This window comes from Podarcis vaucheri (genome assembly GCF_965113315.1).
Source record: "Podarcis vaucheri genome assembly, chromosome: 12".
Taxonomy (NCBI): Eukaryota; Metazoa; Chordata; class Lepidosauria; order Squamata; family Lacertidae; genus Podarcis; species Podarcis vaucheri.
Genome location: NC_138750.1, coordinates 25,781,102 through 25,800,906, shown reverse-complemented (window position 1 = coordinate 25,800,906; position 19,805 = coordinate 25,781,102). Strand labels below are relative to the sequence as shown.

Below are 19,805 nucleotides of genomic sequence, written 5' to 3'. Positions count from 1 at the left end.
CATATTGGCCATTATGTCTGTATCTTGATTTGAAAATTCACCTAATGTAGTTTTAAAAAACAAAGCAAATGTCCAAATTATTTATACGCCTCTACAGCAATACAGAAACGTGTGTGCTCTTCTGGACAAATTACTGGGGCCGAGCAACCAGTATCCAGGTAATTGTTCAACTGTAACTAACCTGAGTTAAACTGCTGTGCCTCATGAAATACAGGTCATGCATGCACTAGGATCTGCCAAACACATGGTGCTTCAACACTGGAAGTAGAGATCACTTCCCATACAACAATGGATTAATGATCAGTACTCCCTGTGCACGTCCAAGCTGGCAATGCATCAATGTGAACAAAGAACAATACAATAGCATTTGGTCAGCTTTTCTTCAGACTTATACATCATAGCTGGCAGTTCAGTATATTTGTATTAATAAATTATATAGTCAAAATGTTTCCTTTCATGAATTGGACTTGATTCGTTTTATTTTTATTGGCATGTTACTTCAACTGTAGTCATCAAAAATTGTATTAATAAAAAATAGTTGAGAAATAAAAAACTGCTATGCCTTACTCTCAGCTATCAGTAAAATGGGAACCACAATGTACTTGATGTGACTTGCCATTACACCATTTCTGCTGTGCACAGGAATGTGACACCTCAGGTTTCTTGCGAAACACATTCTCTTTTTACTGGTGCATATGCATGTGTAAATAGGATTTATACACTCGTGTACATGCCAACCACAAAAGTTTATTCCACAATGTATTTGATAGCTGTCAGAAGCACCACAAAACCATTATGGTTAAGTGGAAATAATAGTCTTAGCTCAAAGCCATGTGCTTCTTCTATCACACATAAAACAATGCTCTGGCAAGAAACCAAAGGCAGATTTATTAACTGATCAGAAATCAGAGATAGCTAACGTGGCACCTTCCAGATGTTCTTGGATTCCAAAATCCACTAACTCTAGCCAGCATGGCCAATAGTCAGAGATGGCTGGAGTTGCACCCAGAGGCGGAGCTAGGTGCTCTGGCACCCAGAGCAGTGCACATGCTGTGCACCCGGGGGCAGAGCTAGCTGCCCGCAGGGGCAGGATGAGTGTCCCAGGGGGGTGGGGTGGCGATGTCACCCCTCCTCAGGGATGACACCCAGGGCAGACCACACCCACCACACACCCCTTCCTCCAACAGTGGTTGCACCAGCGGTGGAGTGTACATTCCTGCCACCTAGGTCACGCATGCAGGGCACGCCTTAGCAGCATCCTCGCACAGCACTGCCCAGCTGAGAAGAGGGACAGAAATTGCCGTGACTCTCCTCCTTCACTCTGCCTCCCGGATCAGAGCTGCGGCTGGGCACAAGGGAGCTGGCTGCTCCTTCGTGCATGCAGACCAGCGCAGGGGAGGCGTGGCAGCTCCCTTGCACACCAGAGCCAGGCTCCAATGAGGGAGCCTGTTGGGTGGGGGCTGGTTGTGCATCCTCTCAAAAATGCACCCGGGGCCACGCCCCCCCCTACACCCCTGCGTTGCACTCCAACGCTAATAACAAAAATGAAGAAAACACATAAAGCAGCATGCAGAAGCAGCTTTCACTGTGTTGGGGGCAAGGACATAGTGAGAGACAAACTGGGAAGAACAGATCTTTCCACTCCCTAAATTACAAAAAGAAACCAGCACTGGAGAAGGTTTCAGAGGCAACTACATGCTTTTTCACCAGCTGCTGTATGGATGTTTCTTGCTAAAGTATTGTTGTGGTCCAAATGAGCTGCTGGAGGGAAACGGTACTAGAGTGTTGCCTTCATAGAAATTATTTTGGTTTTTGCTCTGTATAGGCTGTCATACCTGGTACAGTCCCTGCCCAATGCAAGAGACAGCAAACTATAGGATCACATCATAAACTCCTGGGGGAATTATCTTACAAAACTTGCCCTGCGACTAGGATGCATAATAGCCACATCCACAGTTCTTTGGTAGGAGCGGCAGAGTTGACCTACATCACCCTGTATTGCACCATTCTTCCTCCTGTGGGTATATCCAGCTGAGAACGACCTACACTCTAAAGGAATGGCATTTGGTAAAACTGTGGATTATTTTCACCCAAGCTCAGTAAGTTCGCTCTGTCACTCCGCCCCTATTATCCACTGCAGGCACAATGGATTCAGGAAGGGTTGAGACAAACAGGTTAGATGAAACACTGAATGCAAGGAACTAAATCTTAGAAATGCTTATTTTCTTTATGTTCACATCTGCTTTCAGAGTAGAACAAGGAAATTAGGTAACTTCCAACACTGGAAAAATAAAGAATCTAATCAATTATCATCTGCCAAATCAGCATTTTAGGAGATATGGAACCCCACTACTCCTAATTCCTAGTGGTAGAAAGTAAGAGAAATAAATCAGGCAATAAGTAGGTAAACCCAAAGCTGAAGCAGAACACGAACCATCTTCTTAATGTAGTGCATCAAAATTATTTGCAGGAAAACGGTAATCCCTGAGCAACACAAATTGTGTGTTTTAGCACATGTTAAGGCATGCTGGATATGTTTAAAAGCACACATGTAAAACTGAGAGAAATAATAAGTCACCAGCTGGAGGAGGCTAGTAGAACACTATTATTGTAAGAATCCCAAGATTCATCACTTTGAAGGAACCCTATTTGCATGTTGAGTGGAGCTGCAACACAACTTAAATGATAACTACTGCACTAAGTTAAGGAACAAATTGGTACTTCAGGCACATCTTACTCCCACCTCAGTCACCAGCAGTAGCCTGGGTGCTGGATCACCCTGAGCACAAGTACTACTAGGTGCACAGGATGCAAAAAAGGAGACTGGATTTGGAAATCCTTTGTGAAGATTTGAAGATGCTTGATTACTGTAAGATCTTGTTACAGATCTTGTTATAAGAGCTAAACTTCTTTGGCAATCACTGGTAGCTGAATAAGATTGTTTTCCACAAACACGGTCTTAACAGTGAGTCCGTAAATGACTGTGGAGGCCAACTCTGGATCCACACGCCCTTTCACAGTGGGGACATAGGTTTCCAGGCAGGAGCTAAACTATAGCTGTGCTGAATCCTTGAAACCGTTAAACTTTGCAGCAGAGCCCTGCATGGGTAGGCAAACTAAGGCCCAGGGGCCAGATCTGGCCCAATCGCCTTCTAAATCCTGCCTACAGACAGTCCGGGAATCAGCGTGTTTTTACATGAGTACAATGCGTTCTTTTATTTAAAATGCATCTCTGGGTTATTTGTGGGGCAGAGGAATTGGTTCATCCCCCCAAAAAAAATAGTCTGGTCCCCCACAAGGTCTGAGGGACAGTGGACCGGCCCCCTGCTGAAAAAGTTTGCTGACCCCTGCCATACTGCAATTCCTATTAGCTCCAAGGTTGCTGTAATTCCTGTTGGCTACTACTGAGATGAAAGGTTTGTGAGCTACAACACCAGCAGCTTGGATCTTAATCATTTGTTTAAAATGTGTGTCAACCTTGTATGTTTGGGTAAGGGTTAAAGGGTGGGGGGTGTAGGTGGCAAAACCAATACAGTAAATAAGCCTGCCTTGTGTCCATGGGCAAGGAGTTACAGACTGTAGACGCTGCCACACTGGAAGATTAATTCCTTACAAGAGGCATTGACACTTTTATACAAAGTGCTAGTTCTGCAGAACTAGTTCCCACCAGCCCCAGTCAGCACAGCCAATGGTGAAAGATTCTGAGAATGTAGTTCCACAACATCCGGAGGGCACCAGCATGGGTAAAGCTGATGAACATGTAAGGATACATGCTAGGAAGCAAAGGCCAGATTTATTTATTTTTTAAGTCTTTTGCTTCACCGTTAGAAAGTTTGCACTGTACATACGGCAAATACACAAGCCATGTAAACTATGAACCAGCCCAGAAATTTGGAAACCAGTGTGCTGAAGACATTAGTTTCAGCCGTTGTCAAATAGCTATATTTAGTATGCAAACAAAAAGCATTCGCTTTTATAATCAATGTGGTCATTAACTGTTTAAACTCAACTTCAGCTTCGCCCCCCCCCCCAGCAAAATTCCCAAGCCACTCCATGGAGCAAGTCTACTGTGAAACAACCATCTTAACGACTGGACTCTACAAGCTCTAAGATGCTACATACATTCAAGGCTAAATAAACAGCTGCCAGGTTAGTTTCCCTGAAACACTAGCCACAGGAGAAGCCAAGAACTTGAATTTTTGAAACGAGGATAATTGGCAAGACTCCTGAATAGTTCTCCTGGAGAGTTCAGATTGTGTGTGGAAGTTTGTTTGAGAATCTCTGAAGACTGTCAGGTGTGAAGCAACTCCCCCCCCAAAAAAAAAGCGAGCAAGAATTTTTTTCCTCAAGCAAGCAAAGAATGTTAATGCCACCTCTGAAGCACTGAGGGCCATTTCTACAAATCCAATAATATCTACAGGAAAAGCTGAAGACCAGCTGGGAAGCTTTTAGCAGCTTGGGTGTAACCTACTGTTGCCTCAGTCCCACGAAAACAGTTGGCTGTAAACATTTCTACCAACTGAAGCCAAGACTTTTAATAAAATATTCCTCTTCCTCTTGTGTATATAGCATCAGCGGGAGCAATTATGTAAACTCTTTTTCACAGCCCATTTTGGATTCAGTTCCTTCATATTCTTCTGATTTTGACCATCTTTTCTTCTTTGGGGGGGCTGTCAATATATGTCGATATGTTAAAATTTACTTGAATTAGTCAAAAGAAACCTTTTTCTTACAGCACAATCCTAATCATGTCTACTCAGAAGTGAGCTCTACTGAATTCCATGAGGCTTATTCCCAGGTAATTGGTGTTAGGACTGAAGCCTTAGTTGGTTTTATAAGGAGTTAAACTTTTAAAAAAATTAACCCAAAGTAAGTTTTGCACATTTGTAGTCTAAAGATGACAGAAAGCACTTTAGACTAGGAGTCAAGCCCCCGTTTTATTCCTGTTTTGAATCCAACCTACTCTGTTGCTTTCTCTGCAACTCCCAGCATCTGGATTACATTACAACCCTTTCTACACACACCACCCTGCCATTCTACTTACAGATGTATAAAAACTATCTATAGATTATTATATTTCAGCTTTGTCAGCTTTGGACGATGGAATAAACCCAATATAATTCAACAGATTTAAGCAGAAATTGGTTGAATTTTAAGTAGCATTAAGCACTACCTTGAAACTGGATAAAACAGGGATTTTTTTTATCTCCAAAGTACTTATCTGCCATACATCACTGATATGTCCTTATTTCTTTTGCTGTATATAATTTAACCATACCCACTAACTTTATAACAGATACCGCCAGAACAATTCCCCTCTTATCCAAGCAAAAAAAACAAATGAAAGTTTAATGCTAGAATTAAGTAAAGTGCATTTGTTGTTAAGTTTGTTTTTAATAGAATTACGACTAGAAAAGTCATAAATCTAAACTGTTTTAATGCAAACCAAGATTTTTTCCACTTGACTATATGCTCAACCAGTAAATGTGACCACCTCATTTGTTAACAAGTTATTTTTAACACTGCACATGTTTTGAAAAAGAAGTGAGGAAGAGGAAATAGTGCTGAATGGGCCAGGAGCAGTGTAGCATGCACAGACTTGCATTAGATTTAATTTTAAGAACAGTACTAGTCAAAGTTTAGTTAGAAATAGCTGCAGATGATTATATAACAGAGCCAAAGTTTGATTTACAGGAAAGGTGAATGTATTGATATGTTATCTCTTGATAATCTCATACTATAGTTAGTCAAATGTAATTTAAAAAGCAATATAGCAAGTCAGCCTATGGAAGCAAAGGGGAACAATAGGACATTCTCATTTGTTTCATGTGGGTGCCACAACCTATGAATGATGGTTAAGGCTATTTATGGTAAAAGCAACAGGTACCAATACAGAGAACCAGACTGACTCCATGCTTATTCCTGGCTCCTAATGCTGGTCTTCACAAAATGCCTCAGAAAATGTATACAGTTCATCCTGGTCCTATGACATTCATTGAATGACAGGTGGGTGTCACCAGATGGAAACAAGCCCATGGGATAGATTCAGCTGCCCACTTATGATCTAGGTCAAACTGTAGAAGAACTGAGTGAATGACAAGCTAAGGGGCAATCTAGATATGATGTGTACCTTTAACAACCTCATCTTTCTCACACACACATGCGCGCGCACGCGCGCGCACACACACACACACACACACACAGATAAATGTCTAGCTCAGTGTTTTTCAACCTTTTTTGGGCAAAGGCACACTTGTTTCATGAAAAAAATCACGAGGCACACCACCACTGTGTGCGGAGAGGGAGATGTCAGAGCCCTGCTGCTCTCTATGGGGAATCGGATGAGAGCGGACCGCCTGTCCGCTCTCATCCGATCCCATCCAATCTGATCCCCACCCAGGATGGATGGGAAATAGGGTGGACACAGTCCAGCGCCCGCCTAGTGGGCGAAAATTTGACTTTTTTTTTTTAAAAAAAATATCTTTCGAATTTTTCAATTTCTCCCACGGCACACCAGGCAACATCTCATGGCACAACAGTGGTTGAAAAACACTGGTCTAGCTAACTCCTATAAATTCTGATGAGATGTAGAGAAGGATGCAGTGACACCACACATGGACAACCTCTCCAAAGAGGCTTGGCTGGTGTTTTCTGAATGATCTTCTCAGCACCAAGTGAATATCTTTATACTCACACAGGCTCTTTAACTATGTTTTAAGTCCATAGTGTAAGCCATTTTAATGCTGCCTCTATGCAAGCAAGGTTTTTGATGTCTTCCATTGTTTGTTTTTAACTATTATTTTATATATTGTGTTTCAAGAGAATGCTCATTGATTTACATAATGCACCGAGTATGCAGAGATGAATTTCGGGTCAGAAATAGCATGTTGGCTTGCACATCCCTTTCCCATTTCTTCAATGAAAAGTTGATTAGTAGCTGTATATTGTGTACTGGAGTCCAAACAAATGTTCACACTTTAAGGAAGTGCAAGCACCTATATGGTATCCTACTTAGTTAGTCAAAAAATGATAGCTAGCTCCCTGTTAAGCATACACTAGAAACCTCCAACTTCAGTCCCTGGGGCACATATGATGACTGATATTTTACATTATTTTATACAAAACAGGAATAAATATCAAAACTATTTTACAATTGGAAAAGCATCATAAGGCAGAGCATGATACTATGTCAAATAAAGAGACAAAAGTTATATGTTAAATTTTCTCTGCTTATTTATCCATATTCCTTATCAACATGAACCATGATAACTATCCTTGATAGGATGTTTTTAAAATCTAAAAATAAAGAATAGGCTTACCATCACTTAAAGTTGTAAATTCCAGGAAGTGATATTCATAGAAAATATCTATTTTGGTTTCTACTTGAGGCCTCTTCAAAGTTGAATAGATGTTACCAGGCCGCTTTTCATCATGGTTTTCCAACTTGTTCAGTCCGCAACCCATTGCAAAAACTGGTGACAAAAAGGAATGGGAAAAACACTAGTTACTTGAAAGTATATCACCCGCCATGAATAGTCTGCTTGGAATCACTGTATTTTCTGTAAGCCTTGAAACAGTGTGATTAAATGGTTCAGACATTTAGGAGCTATGTGTAATCTAATACATCAAACACACTTCCCATTTAGAATGAATTGTAATTATTTGTTATAGTTACAGCTCTCAATTATTGTTATGCCCTACAGAACAGTGTAAAACATATCCTCAATTTGTTTTACATGTTGTAAAACAAACACAACATAATAATACTTTGAAAAATGCTGTAAGCCTAGAACGCAAAGTACCTATTACACATATACAGCAGACTTGTCAAGATGTAACACAGATGTGATATAGTAACTCGCAGCCCACCATTTGCACAGGCTCTTAAACACGCTCTCCATGATTTACTGTAAACAATAATTTACTGTTACATCAATATGATTAATGTTAACTAGGATTGTCATTGTAACCATGGTTTCAAGTGGGTTTACAAACCATGACAATGAGGGCAATCCTAGACTGCTTTAAACGTATTCACACCCATGCCAACCAATTAAACAGTTAAAGAAACCATGGAAGGTACGGCAAATGTGCACAATGGGGAGAAGATACGAGTCCACAGCTTTGCAAACCACTGTTCACCCCATTATGTCTGCACTATGCCTACTAATGAGATTCTGGTCACAGCAAACAAGAAATCGGAGTATCCTTAGTCATCTTCAGTTCAGAACAAGACCAAGAACAAGCAAACACTGGAAACCAACACGTGCTAAGTATTAGGAATAAATGTAGTTTTCAGCAGGGGTGCCAACTTGAATAAAATGGGGGGGGGGCAGATAAGCCCTACCCTGTGTAATTGGTCACATGATGAGGTGCGCGCACACCCACACACCATTTGAATGTCAATGCCCATCAACTTGGGGAGCAGCCCCCTCAAACATTTTATTGGGGGGAGTGATGACCCCTCGGCCCCTAGGAGTTGGCTCCTATGCTTTTGAACATTAATTGTCTAAATATGCATTTTTATGCCATTCAAAACTTAAAATCTAATGAGGTTTAGTTTCCAGAAAAGGAAACGGTTTGCTACAGATTGATCTATGAAGGAGAAGAACTGCTAGAAACAGTACCTGGACATTTTTAGGGATATTGTTGTTGTGCAAGTACCCCATCAATTTTATCAAAATACCCTCAGCAGGATGTTACAGAACCACAGTTGCACAGATTTGAGAGCCTGTCCCCTGAACAAGCAAAAGCTCTGCCAGAAACTAAACACTTGTGAAAGGAGAGGAGCCAAAATTACACCAGCTCTTTTAAAACAATTTTCTGGAAAGACCCACACAAGTGGCTGTTGGTAGGGAAAGGAGCAGGCACTTACTAAAATAATTGAGCATATTGAAAAAAGATCATTCTCTTATAAGTCACTTACACAAATCTTGGAAGACCAATAAGCTTGCACAGACCCAAGGAGTGAAAGGCACTACCAGTTCTGGCCAAAGTCTTGGATCTGCCCAAATCAGGCTGATCTGGGTGGCTCCAAGCTTTGGATGGATCAGGAAGAGACAGCCATAGATTGCCCTGTGTTAGATCAGCCCACCCAAAGCAATCCAGGGCTCTCAAAATGCTATGGGTGATCAGGCAATTGGTGGGGCGAGTTGGTAAGGAGAACCAGGCATCCTCTGCAAGGTTTAAAGAGCAGCACAGAGCTGTTTGCAAAAGAGCTTTGAAACAGCTCTGCACTGTGCTTTGGCTGTGTATGCTTGTGCCCTGTGCTCACACAGCCAAACTTAACTCTTTGCTCACCAGCTGCTGAGTGGAAGGTTCAGTCCCGCTTTATGCAATGTGGTGGCAGCATAGGAGCAAAGGAGATGTGCATCTCCTTCCCACACCAACTGTATCTTTAATTAGGATTTTTAAACCCTGATTAAACATGCAGTTGGGTGGGGGAGGCAAGCATCGCCTTCTCCTTCCCCCCCCCCCAATGTTTAATAGGGTTTCAAACCCTAATTTGAGAATAGGGCTGGCTCCTGAATGGATTTGTGCCTCAAATCCAGGACAATCGAAAGTGGTGGATTGGGCCCCAGACTGGATTGGGGTGAGGGGCTTGCACATCCCTAACAACTACACAGAGTAAACTCATTGAATGTATGTTACTAACTTAAGTTCATTAATTTCAGTGGGTCTACTCTGAGTGGGACCTCTTGAATGCCCAAAGCATTTTTAAACTGCAAATATTACAGCACAAGCTCTGTTATATTGTATATACTGACGCAGGGGAAAACTCATATTTTATTTAGATTAACAAATTACTCCTCCATGAATGCAAGAATCTTGAGACTCTTAAATCATTCATATGTTCGACCATATGGATAAAATAAGACGGAAAATCTATCTCTGATTGTATAACCGTTAACAGAATTAATATAAAGATACACATGGAGCACCAATTTTGAATGAATAAGCAACATAAAGGGCTACAATTGAATTATTTCTAATGCCTCTTGAGTGATGAAGGAGGGTCACAACAAGAGCAGAACATTGTCTTCCCTCCCTCTGAGATTTAAAAATGAGAACACTCATCTCAGCAATCAGCCAACTCTGAAATTCTTCATTTATCATTTCCAAGACACACTGGAAACTAGTTTGAGTTATTTCTTTCTAAAAAACTTTTAAAGCAATAATTTAAATATTTACATAGTTATATTTATATTAGTCCACTAAGCATTAAACCAAAATATAATACATAAATACATACAGCTGCAGAGATGACAGGATGGGAAACTTTTGTTCCATGAACTTCCTTAGGACCTTAGCCATTACGTTTGCAACGATAGTATAAAGTGAAATTTCCCAGAATCGTTGTGTAGTTTATATATAATATTGGAGCTACTACAGAAAAATCTGGGAAAGCTGCAAAAGAATTAAAGAAAGTTTCCCTAACCTTCTAGACCGAGGGAGGAGGGGCACAGAACCTCAGGCAGGGGGCAGGAATGTTGCCCCCAAGCCTCTTTATCTGGCCCTTGAGACTTTCTCCATGCCACACTCTTAGGAAGCACTCGTTTCTGGTACTGCTTCATACCCTCCTTAGTCAGTTCCAGAAAACCTATGTATTGAACATTCATCTATTATTATTATTATTATTATTATTATTATTATTATTATTATTATTAATTTGTACCCCACCCATTTGACTGGGTTGCCCCAGCCACTCTGAGTGGCTTCCAGCATATATAAAAACATAGTAAAACATTACACCTTTTAAAGCTTCCCTGTACAGGGATGCCTTCAGATGTCTCCTAAAAGACATATAATTACTCATCTGCTTGGCATCTGATGGGAGGGCATTCCACAGGGTGGGCGCCACTACCGAAAAGGCCTTCTGCCTGGTTCTCTTTGCTTTACACGGAATACCATGCTAGCTCACACTGCTGTTTAAAAAAACCACCAATGAGGAATTTAGACAACATTACATCAAACAAACGTTACTCCACACTTCCCAGTGCATTATCCTTTTACATTCCTTATAGCAAAAAGTTGAGTTATGGAGGGAAGCAGGTTTGTTGCACAGGAACTCCAAATCAACTTTAGCTGTACAATCTGAAATTGCTGGTATGTGACTGAATCCTGCTTGTATTTTTTTTTTTTTTAAATATAGTAGTTTGGAAATAACCCTTGAGCATTTTTGCCTGGCTGGAACTCTGAGAATACTTCTCACTTGCTTGCTAGAGGAAAGAGAAGAGTGTGTGCAGAAACTAGCCTATTGTAAAAAAGATAAAAACTGCATTTGTCCCACCCACTTTCACCCTTGACCCTGCTCACCACTGGCATGCAGCCCCCGGCAGATGGCCCAGATGGGAATGTGGCCTTTCAGCTGAAAAGGGTTCCCTGGCCCTGCTAGCCCTTGTTGTCATTAGATGAACAGTAACATCACCTGTCGCTGCCAAACCTACACAGCCACGTGCTCCTGATTGCTCTGCCCAAGAATAAAAAGACCTTTATTTCTGGTGTTTTGTTATTCAAATGTAACTCAAATAAGAGTGCCAGGGACCACCCCACTGCCTCTGGTATTTTCCTCCTCCATGGATGCAGGATCCATGAAGTATGGCTAACTATAACCATGGATAAGTATGGCTATGGAGTTAACGCCAAATACATTACTTCTGGTAAATGACTGGCCACAGCTGCTAGAGGGCCATGAAAATTTGTGTTCCAGGCTTTTAAAACTCATCTACCCATGTACTATCTGAAACTAAAGGGGTGTATTGGTTGCCAGATGTGATTTTTTTTCAGCTCTCCTACCCCCACTACTACCTTTTTTCATACCTCACCCAAGATTACTTGAATTGATCAATTTACATGATACTACAGATGCTGTGTTAATGTCTAAATTGTACTATAAAAATATATACACAATGATAAATGCATATGTATATAAACATAAATATAAATATATCTTAGCTGTTAGTCCTGGGGGACCTGCTCCCTGCCTTGAAGGGCTTTTTCCACCTGGTCTGGGAGGGCTGGTCCCTGACTGACTCCAGCTACAAAAAGCAGAGGCTATTGAAGAGGGTTGAGACTATCTTGGCTGTCTCTAAGTGCAGACCCAGGACATCAAGCCTGAGCTTCCACAGTCACTGCCTGCCATGAACCAGCATTGGCAGGACTAGCAGCAGTAGCAGCAGAAATGTTATATTTGTATGATAATATTTTATATTTGAAATCCTTTAGTAATGTTTTCTTTTGAAATGCTTAAGATAATTTTTTTGTTAACTCTTCTGTGTTAAATGTGGATTCTGTAGCTGACTTCCTTTGTAATGTTTTATTTTGAAATCTTTAAGATATTATTTTCGTTTCCTTTTGATTATGCTGCTTTGAATGTGTACTTTATACTGTACTTTCAAAAAAAAATGCCTGAGATACAGCACATTGTGTTGCAAGTCAGAGAACAAGTGAATGGTCCAGCCAACCACCACCACATCTCTACTGTGTACCCAAGTCCCAACCAGCAAAGAGCAACATAGCTCTCCTACTACTGTGTGTTGTATTATAATTTGATGTTCTGATCAATTTAAGCAGAACTTAAGAGATTGAGCAATAATGACCAAACTAGATGAATATTCACATGACTTCCTCACATGTCAATGTTCCAATCATCAAATTTGGGACTGAAAGGTTACTTTCGTGTAACTGCCCCATGGTTCCAAGGCACTTCTCCTTTTTCTATGCAACAGAGCCGAGTCACACACATTTATCTCCATCAATTTGCTTGCACATTTAACTACTCATGCTGGTCTACTTGCATAAGTAGTATTATATCAGACCACCTTTAATGAGGTACAATGGCCTTTTCATGGCAGTAAGCCAGTGGTTTAGTCTTTGCTTGTTTGGAGCGAAACAAACCACAAGCAATGGTTTGCATGTAACACTAAGTCATTGCTCTGGTTTGCTTCCTCCCAATGCAACAAAGGGATGACAGCAGGTGCAATTTGAGTTAGTATGCACCAACGTGGTGTGCCAACACAGTTGCTTGTTCCCAGTAAGCCACAGTGTGTTTCACTCTGTCTTATAAGTTACACGTGGTCCAAGCCAATATGGAAATCACTGGTTATAAAAGAAAGTTCATGATCCTAATAATTTCATCTTCTGACATTATACCAATCATCTAAGCACATAACTTGCACAAGGAGTTAGATGCAGAAGAGAGAAGGCTGAAGAACAAGTATGAACTTTCAGATAAAGCAGCACTAGCAATGATGAATATGACAAAACTCATGCAAGTTTTTCCTTACTAATTTGCTTTGTCCGCATCTATTTCCAAGCTTTCTTGCAGATTAGATTTACAGTGGTACCTTGGGTTACAAACACCTTAGGTTATAAACACTTCAGGTTACAGACTCCGCTAACCCAGAAATAGTACCTTGGGTTAAGAACTTTCCACCAGGATGAGAACAGAAATCGCGCGTTGGCGGCGCAGTGGCAGCGGGAGGCCCCATTAGCTAAAGTGGTACCTCAGGTTAAGAACGGTTTCAGGTTAAGAACGGACCTCCGGAATGAATTAAGCTTGTAACCAGAGGTACCACTATAATTCTTTACACTGTATTAAATTACAACAAACCAGGTGACTCATAGTTCTACACAGAAATTCATTCTCTGCTCTGCTAATAATGTTTTGGATACCGTCCTGCGGGTGGAAGGAAGCAAGAATGTAGAGTTCAGAGCACAAATGCTAAACTTGTGGAGAGATTTACAGCAGATCATAAGTGACTTTCTATTATCCCTTTTAAATAAGATACATGAGCAGAGCAAATAGAACAAATCTACATTAACCCTTATCTATTCACAGGTATACAGGAAAGATCAAGTCTGCAAAATAAATGAAGAAAAATGGACATATAAAAAGGCCTATAACAACAGGTTACCTAGATAGAGAGCCATCATGTTTTTCAGGGGTCCACAATCTTGTCTGGCTTTACTGTGCAAGATAAAAATTGTAGCCTCCAGCTCCAGGCCCCACCACCCCCTGTGCCCTGCTATTCTAAAGGGAAAGGTTGGGTGGGACTGTGTGCTGTTCAGCATTGCTACCCAAAAGTCCACAGAGTGCCTTCAGGGTGTCTCCAAGTTGGAATGGAAGCTGGCTGCTCATCAGGCTTGCTAAAAGGTGGTACTACACCAGCCATTGTGAGCGGAATTGTTGGAGCCTGATGATTTTGAACTTCAAGTTTGCCAAAGGCCACACTTTGTTAGTAGCACAAGGTATGCCACAAGCCTCAACGGAGACATAGAACAGTAGCACTGAAACTCTGCACTCCTCCACACAAAAAACATGAAGAACAATTGCAAGATGTTATGTCAATGTGTTTAATGGTTAACCCAACAACCCTCCCATGATAGTTCCAGAAACTGCATTACATAGACACTTGCAGCAGCGATGTTGCAGTATAGTTAGTAAAGGTAAAGGTACCCCTGCCCGAACGGGCCAGTCTTGACAGACTCTGGGGTTTGTGCGCCCATCTCACATCTATAGGCCGGGGGCCAGCGCTGTCCGGAGACACTTCCGGGTCACGTGGCCAGCGTGACAAAGCTGCATCTGGCGAGCCAGCGCAGCACACGGAACGCCGTTTACCTTCCCGCTGGTAAGCAGTACCTATTTATCTACTTGCACCCGGGGGTGCTTTCGAACTGCTAGGTTGGCAGGCGCTGGGACCGAACAACGGGAGCGCACCCTGCTGCGGGGATTCGAACCGCCGACCTTTCGATCAGCAAGCCCTAGGCGCTGAGGCTTTTACCCACAGCGCCACCTGCATCAATTATTCATCCAACTTGCATTTCTAAAGTGATATGGAAAATAGGAGTGACAGAGCAAAAAAAAAGGTAATAAAGCTTTCACACTTGAAACCACTATACAGAATTTTCCTTAACATTTGCCATTCATTAGTTATGACTAAATATGGCCCTCCATATGTTGCTGAACCACAGCTCCCATCATCCCTGACCATTGCCATGCTGGTGGGTGATGATGAGAGTTGCAGTCCACTATAGCTGGACTTTAGCCATCCCCGGCTTATACACATGCACATATATTCAAAGCTACATTGTTTCCCCGCCCATGTCATGACAGGCAGAGTACACCACAGCTCAAGTGCTTCAAAACAACATTTCCCCCCCCTGGTATTTTAAAGCTGAATTTGTCAGATGCCTCCAAAGTAAAAGTAGCAACAGAAATTAAAATAACATTTGGAGATGCTAGCAAATGTAGTCACATCTGTGACCAATAGGATTGTGTAGCAGTAATACATCTTAGAGCTTATATCCCAATGTAAAAAGCTGACGCTAATAGATTGGAAACTACTGTGTAGAAAAAGGCAAATATAACAAGGCTGCCCCAGATCCTGCACATTTTACAAGGATTAGAAGTGTCAACCCTACTTCAACTACAATGTTTTAATGGTCTTTGCAAAAACTGAAACATAGAGAATTTCTCTCTACTACATAATACATATTGATTGGTAAATATTCTAATTGGGCCTGCAATCCTCTGCACAGTAATACTCTTATTGTACTGTTTTGATTCCAACAGAATTGAAACAGCCTAAAACATAAGCAGTATTGCAGCCTGTATTAATATAATATACAAAACAGTGATTAGTCAAAGGAAGGCAAGTGGAGTAACTTTTTGTTTAAATTAAATAAAATGGCCATTAGATTTTACAACTAAAGACTTTAACTTGCAGTATAATTAAATCTTAGCTGAAGCAAATTCTTGAGTGGTTCTTTTTTTTTTAATCTATCACCCAGTTCACTCAGCTGGCTTGATTGTTCAGCACTGCCTTGCAGAAAGATCTAGTTCAATTTGTTGCCCCAGATGGGATTAGAAAGTGCTGCAGAGTTACCATGCTGACTCCTATGAAGGAATCAATGTTGCCTTACATCACTTAACGGCAACCCTCTGGCCAATCTAAAAGCATCACACATGAGCTCAAAGGGGAGTCCTATTCAGATTCCATTTTTCAAAAGACTGTGATGTACAGAGAGCCTCAAGAGTCAGGACACCTCCTGGTTCAGAAAGAGATGCAATGAACTGCTGTGGTGGGAGGCAATAATACTATAATTTTAATTTTCCAGACAAACATTCACATGCGGCCAAAAGCATTATTATTCACATATTTGCTATGTCACCAGAAGATCTAATATTATTGTTGCCCCATTAATGCCTAACAACATTCTATCTGGGAAACAAAAAATGTGCAGATGCAATGCAAACATTATTTCAAGACAGACATTATTTCAACATCATTTGAGTGGAGAAGTCTATTATGACCCCTTATATTTAATGATTCTGTTGAAAAGTGTTTATAGCATAAAGAGTAAATGAAGCTTGCAGCAAGATGTTGCAGTGTTTGCTATCCCCCTAACAGGAATACTCATGTTCAGAGTTTCAGCCAGCAAGCTATGTCCCCTCAGGTTTTTATCTTTCTAGCTGACCGCCAACTTTCTGTGGCTATTGGTCCTCATAGGGCCATTGTTGCTGATGCTGTTTTAGAGTTTGTTGTACTTCTGCAAATTGGGGGGGTCCCCTCTTCTGCTTCTCAGTGCCCCCATCTTGACTCAACTTTTGCTGGAATTTCATCATTTCACAGGGAATGATATCCCAACCTATGGAAAAGCATTTCCTTCACTCATAGAGTTATCTGCAATAAGCTCTCCTCATCCTCACTCACTTCAATAATGATTCCTTGCTACCAGAACCAGAGTGCTCTTAAATTCTTTTATGGAAGTCAATGCTAGGTCTACTGGGATAGCAAGAGTTGAGTCAGGCAAGATGGTAGAAAAGGGAGAACATCTCCCTTGGGGTCCCTTCCAACTCTACAATTCTATTAGTCTAATAAATTTTACACCTGCACCCACTCAAATTAAAGATGGTCGTGGCCAAAGAAGCCATCTGAAGCAGTTGGAATTTTTTTCAGCTCTTCCTTAATTCAAATCATTGTTCATAAAACAGTACACATATAAAACCTATCTATTGGAATCAGTAGCTCATGCCAGACAAGCGGTCACTATTTATCCTATATGGCAATTACAGAAAGTTGTTGGTTATAGAGAAGCTTCTCCTATCAGGCAAAATGAGTACATTTACAGTATCGTGTCAAGTGTGTTCTGAAAACACTAAAAAAGTCCCCCCACAAAAAAAGCCAGTTAAGCATGAAACTGCGAGACAACAAAGTGCTGTCATGTCTAAGGGCCTTACCTGGTCTATCATGACCTAAATTAGCAGTCTGTGTGGTACAACCACAACATCCTTTAACTATGGGGTGGTTTCATTTCTGACACTGAAAAGATGGTGCTGGATCCAGATGTAATCATGCTTAAAGTAGACCCTTTGAAATCTATAAAACTTAACATTAGTGATAAGTTAGTTATCAATGGGTCTACTTAGCGAATTAAGTCTTAATCCAATCCAGTTTTTGCTGTACACACCTCTAAAGAAATATAGATCTGGCTTTTAAGTCTCTCTCTCCCACACACAAACACGCACAAAATTTTACCTAAATGTATCTCAAATAAAGCAATGCCAGACTCAAACATCAACAAGTGATGTGATGTTACTGGACTACATCAGGCTAAAAACAAGGAAACAAAATGAACCAGTTTTAACTTTTTGGAGGTTTTAGATTTTTTTGCAAAGTAAATGTGTGAATGCTCATTTGCTTGACGGAGGCTAAGCAAAAGCCAACAGCAGCCTTTTGAAGGGGGATGGAGAACCTGTGGCTCTCTAGATGCTGTTGGACCAGCTTCCATCATCTCCCAGCCATCATGGCCAACAGCGAGGGATGATGCAAGTTGTAACTCAGTTACACCTGGAGGGTCACAGGTGCTCCATGTCTGCTCTAGACAGGCTGAAAGATCCCCACTGAAACTTGAGCTAACAGCCTCAGGCTTTGGCCCTGAAAGTTCCTATTTATTTATCCTTGTTGTGGAAGTTTGTGAATAGAGCCATTTCCAGACCTTTCAACTGACGTCCAGCACTTTTGATGAGACCCTCACCAGAAAAGGCATCAAAGCAGAACATGTACTTCACTGTCTCGTTATGATTCATGAGAGACTTTCACAGGGATGATACCAAATGACAGTGAAAGACAATGTTTCCACCCAACATTTCTGCCTGTCCTTTCAGCTTATACCACCCACTGGGGAAATATAACATCTTTAGCGCAAGCTGCCTGTGGCAAAAGATTAAGGTTAGTGTATGTGCGTGCACATAAGCATGTGTGAGGGAGGGAGGAGGAAATTAAGCCCACATTGTTGCTGTACACCAGTAAATGTGGTACATTTTACACTTATTGATGACATTCCCTCTCTCTCCATTTGTTTTTCGCAGGCTTTCTAATCTTCACCTAGCAATGTATTCCCGCATCGGGTGTGGGCACACCCCCAAATTTACAACATCCAGCAGCTTAAATACAGAATACAAACACCCGTGCTTCGATGCCCCCTTCTTATAGTTGCAGACTCCTATAAATTACGGTACGTAGTACAGATAGAAGAGGACCATTTCCCAGAAACTTCCAAAAGAGACAGAAATGCAAGAGCACAGCCCAAACACAAGCACCCTCCTCCCACTTTTTATTTTTACCTACCCCAGGTCTTTCAAAAGAGACAGGAAAGCAGCAGAGACCGTTATCAGTCCTCCTAAAGCAAATGGGTTTCGTCTTGCCTGAGTGAGAGAGGCTTCCTCCCAAAGACAGCAAACATGCAAAGCAAGCAGGCAGGCAACCGGACCACCTCGTTTCTCTCAGGCGCGCATCTGGTTCGACTCCGGATTCCCAAAAAAACCAGAGGGGTGGAATCCTTGGCTCCACTCCGAAACGGTCGGCCCGTTGCCAGAAGCGTTCAGTCAGTGGAAGGCGGAGTTTTCTGCGCCAGCGTTACCAACTATTATTACTACTACTACTGTTATTATTATTATTATTCCCCAGAGCAGGCCCACGGCGCTGTTCCAAAAGCGCTCACACCTGTCCAGCCAGGGTCGGGTTGGTGGGTGGGTGGGAGCTGAGGATAATAATCATAATATCACTTACCCGCTACCTACCTATCAGACACGCACACTTTCCTCTCCCGCCTAACGGTCTGAAGTTTGGCGAGGCGCTGTAAACGCCCGCCAAGAGAAGGAATCCAGAACAACGAAGGCGACGGTGCGCCCAAACCGCCTGCCTTCCCCTCACGACAGCCTACCTGAGAGGTTGCTCCGGAGGGTCTTCCCCCCCCCCCGTCACCTGGGGCTCGCTCCCCTTCTCCCTCCTGGAGGCCGAAGCGGATCGACTCCTTTCACACGCCGCGCCTCGCTTCGTTTTCCTCTCTCCCTCACAGCCCCAGGCAGGAGCCCGCCGAGCAGCCGCTCCCCGCGCGCTTCATCACCACAGCCGCGAAGAAAGTTTGCTCCTCTCTGGACGGGGCGGGCGCTCGGACGGGGCGGGCTGGCTTGGCGGCGCTTCACCGCCGGAGGAGGTGCCGCCGAAGCGGGACTGGGAGGCGCCTCGTTTCGGGCGGGGAGCGGCGGGCGCAGCCCCTCTCGCTCGGCCCCGGGAGGGATCCGAGGCACTTCCTCTTCTTCTTCCCCGCCACCCCACCCCGCGAGAGGAAAATGGAGCGGAGGCGAAGCCGGGGGACGACGACGCCTTCCTCGCACGCCGGCAAGAAGTCAGGCTCCCAGAGCAGGGCTCCCCGCCCGGCCATTTCTCCCCGCCCAAAATCTGAGATTCCTCCCAGAGTTGCTACAGACGAGAAGCGCGCGGCCAATCCTAATCCTGCTC

The 19,805-nt window shown here is 42.4% G+C and overlaps 1 protein-coding gene across 4 annotated transcripts in view; it reads right to left on the bottom strand.

Moving 5' to 3' along the window:
• The window catches only part of RFTN1 (raftlin, lipid raft linker 1), a 106,118-nt gene extending 86,693 nt beyond the window's left edge, over window positions 1–19,425 (bottom strand). The window contains exons 1-2 of one of the 4 annotated variants that reach the window (XM_082193421.1): window positions 19,269–19,425; window positions 7,320–7,472 (exon numbers count right to left, since the gene is read on the bottom strand). In XM_082193421.1, coding sequence (XP_082049547.1) covers window positions 7,320–7,464 — 145 coding nt within the window. In that variant the 5' untranslated portion in view covers window positions 7,465–7,472; window positions 19,269–19,425. Of the gene's footprint in view, window positions 1–7,319; window positions 7,473–18,632; window positions 18,784–19,084; window positions 19,171–19,227 lie in introns of those variants that run through there. The other 3 variants (XM_082193420.1, XM_082193423.1, XM_082193422.1) reach the window with 3 other exon arrangements.
• Window positions 19,426–19,805: the final 380 nt, after the last annotated feature.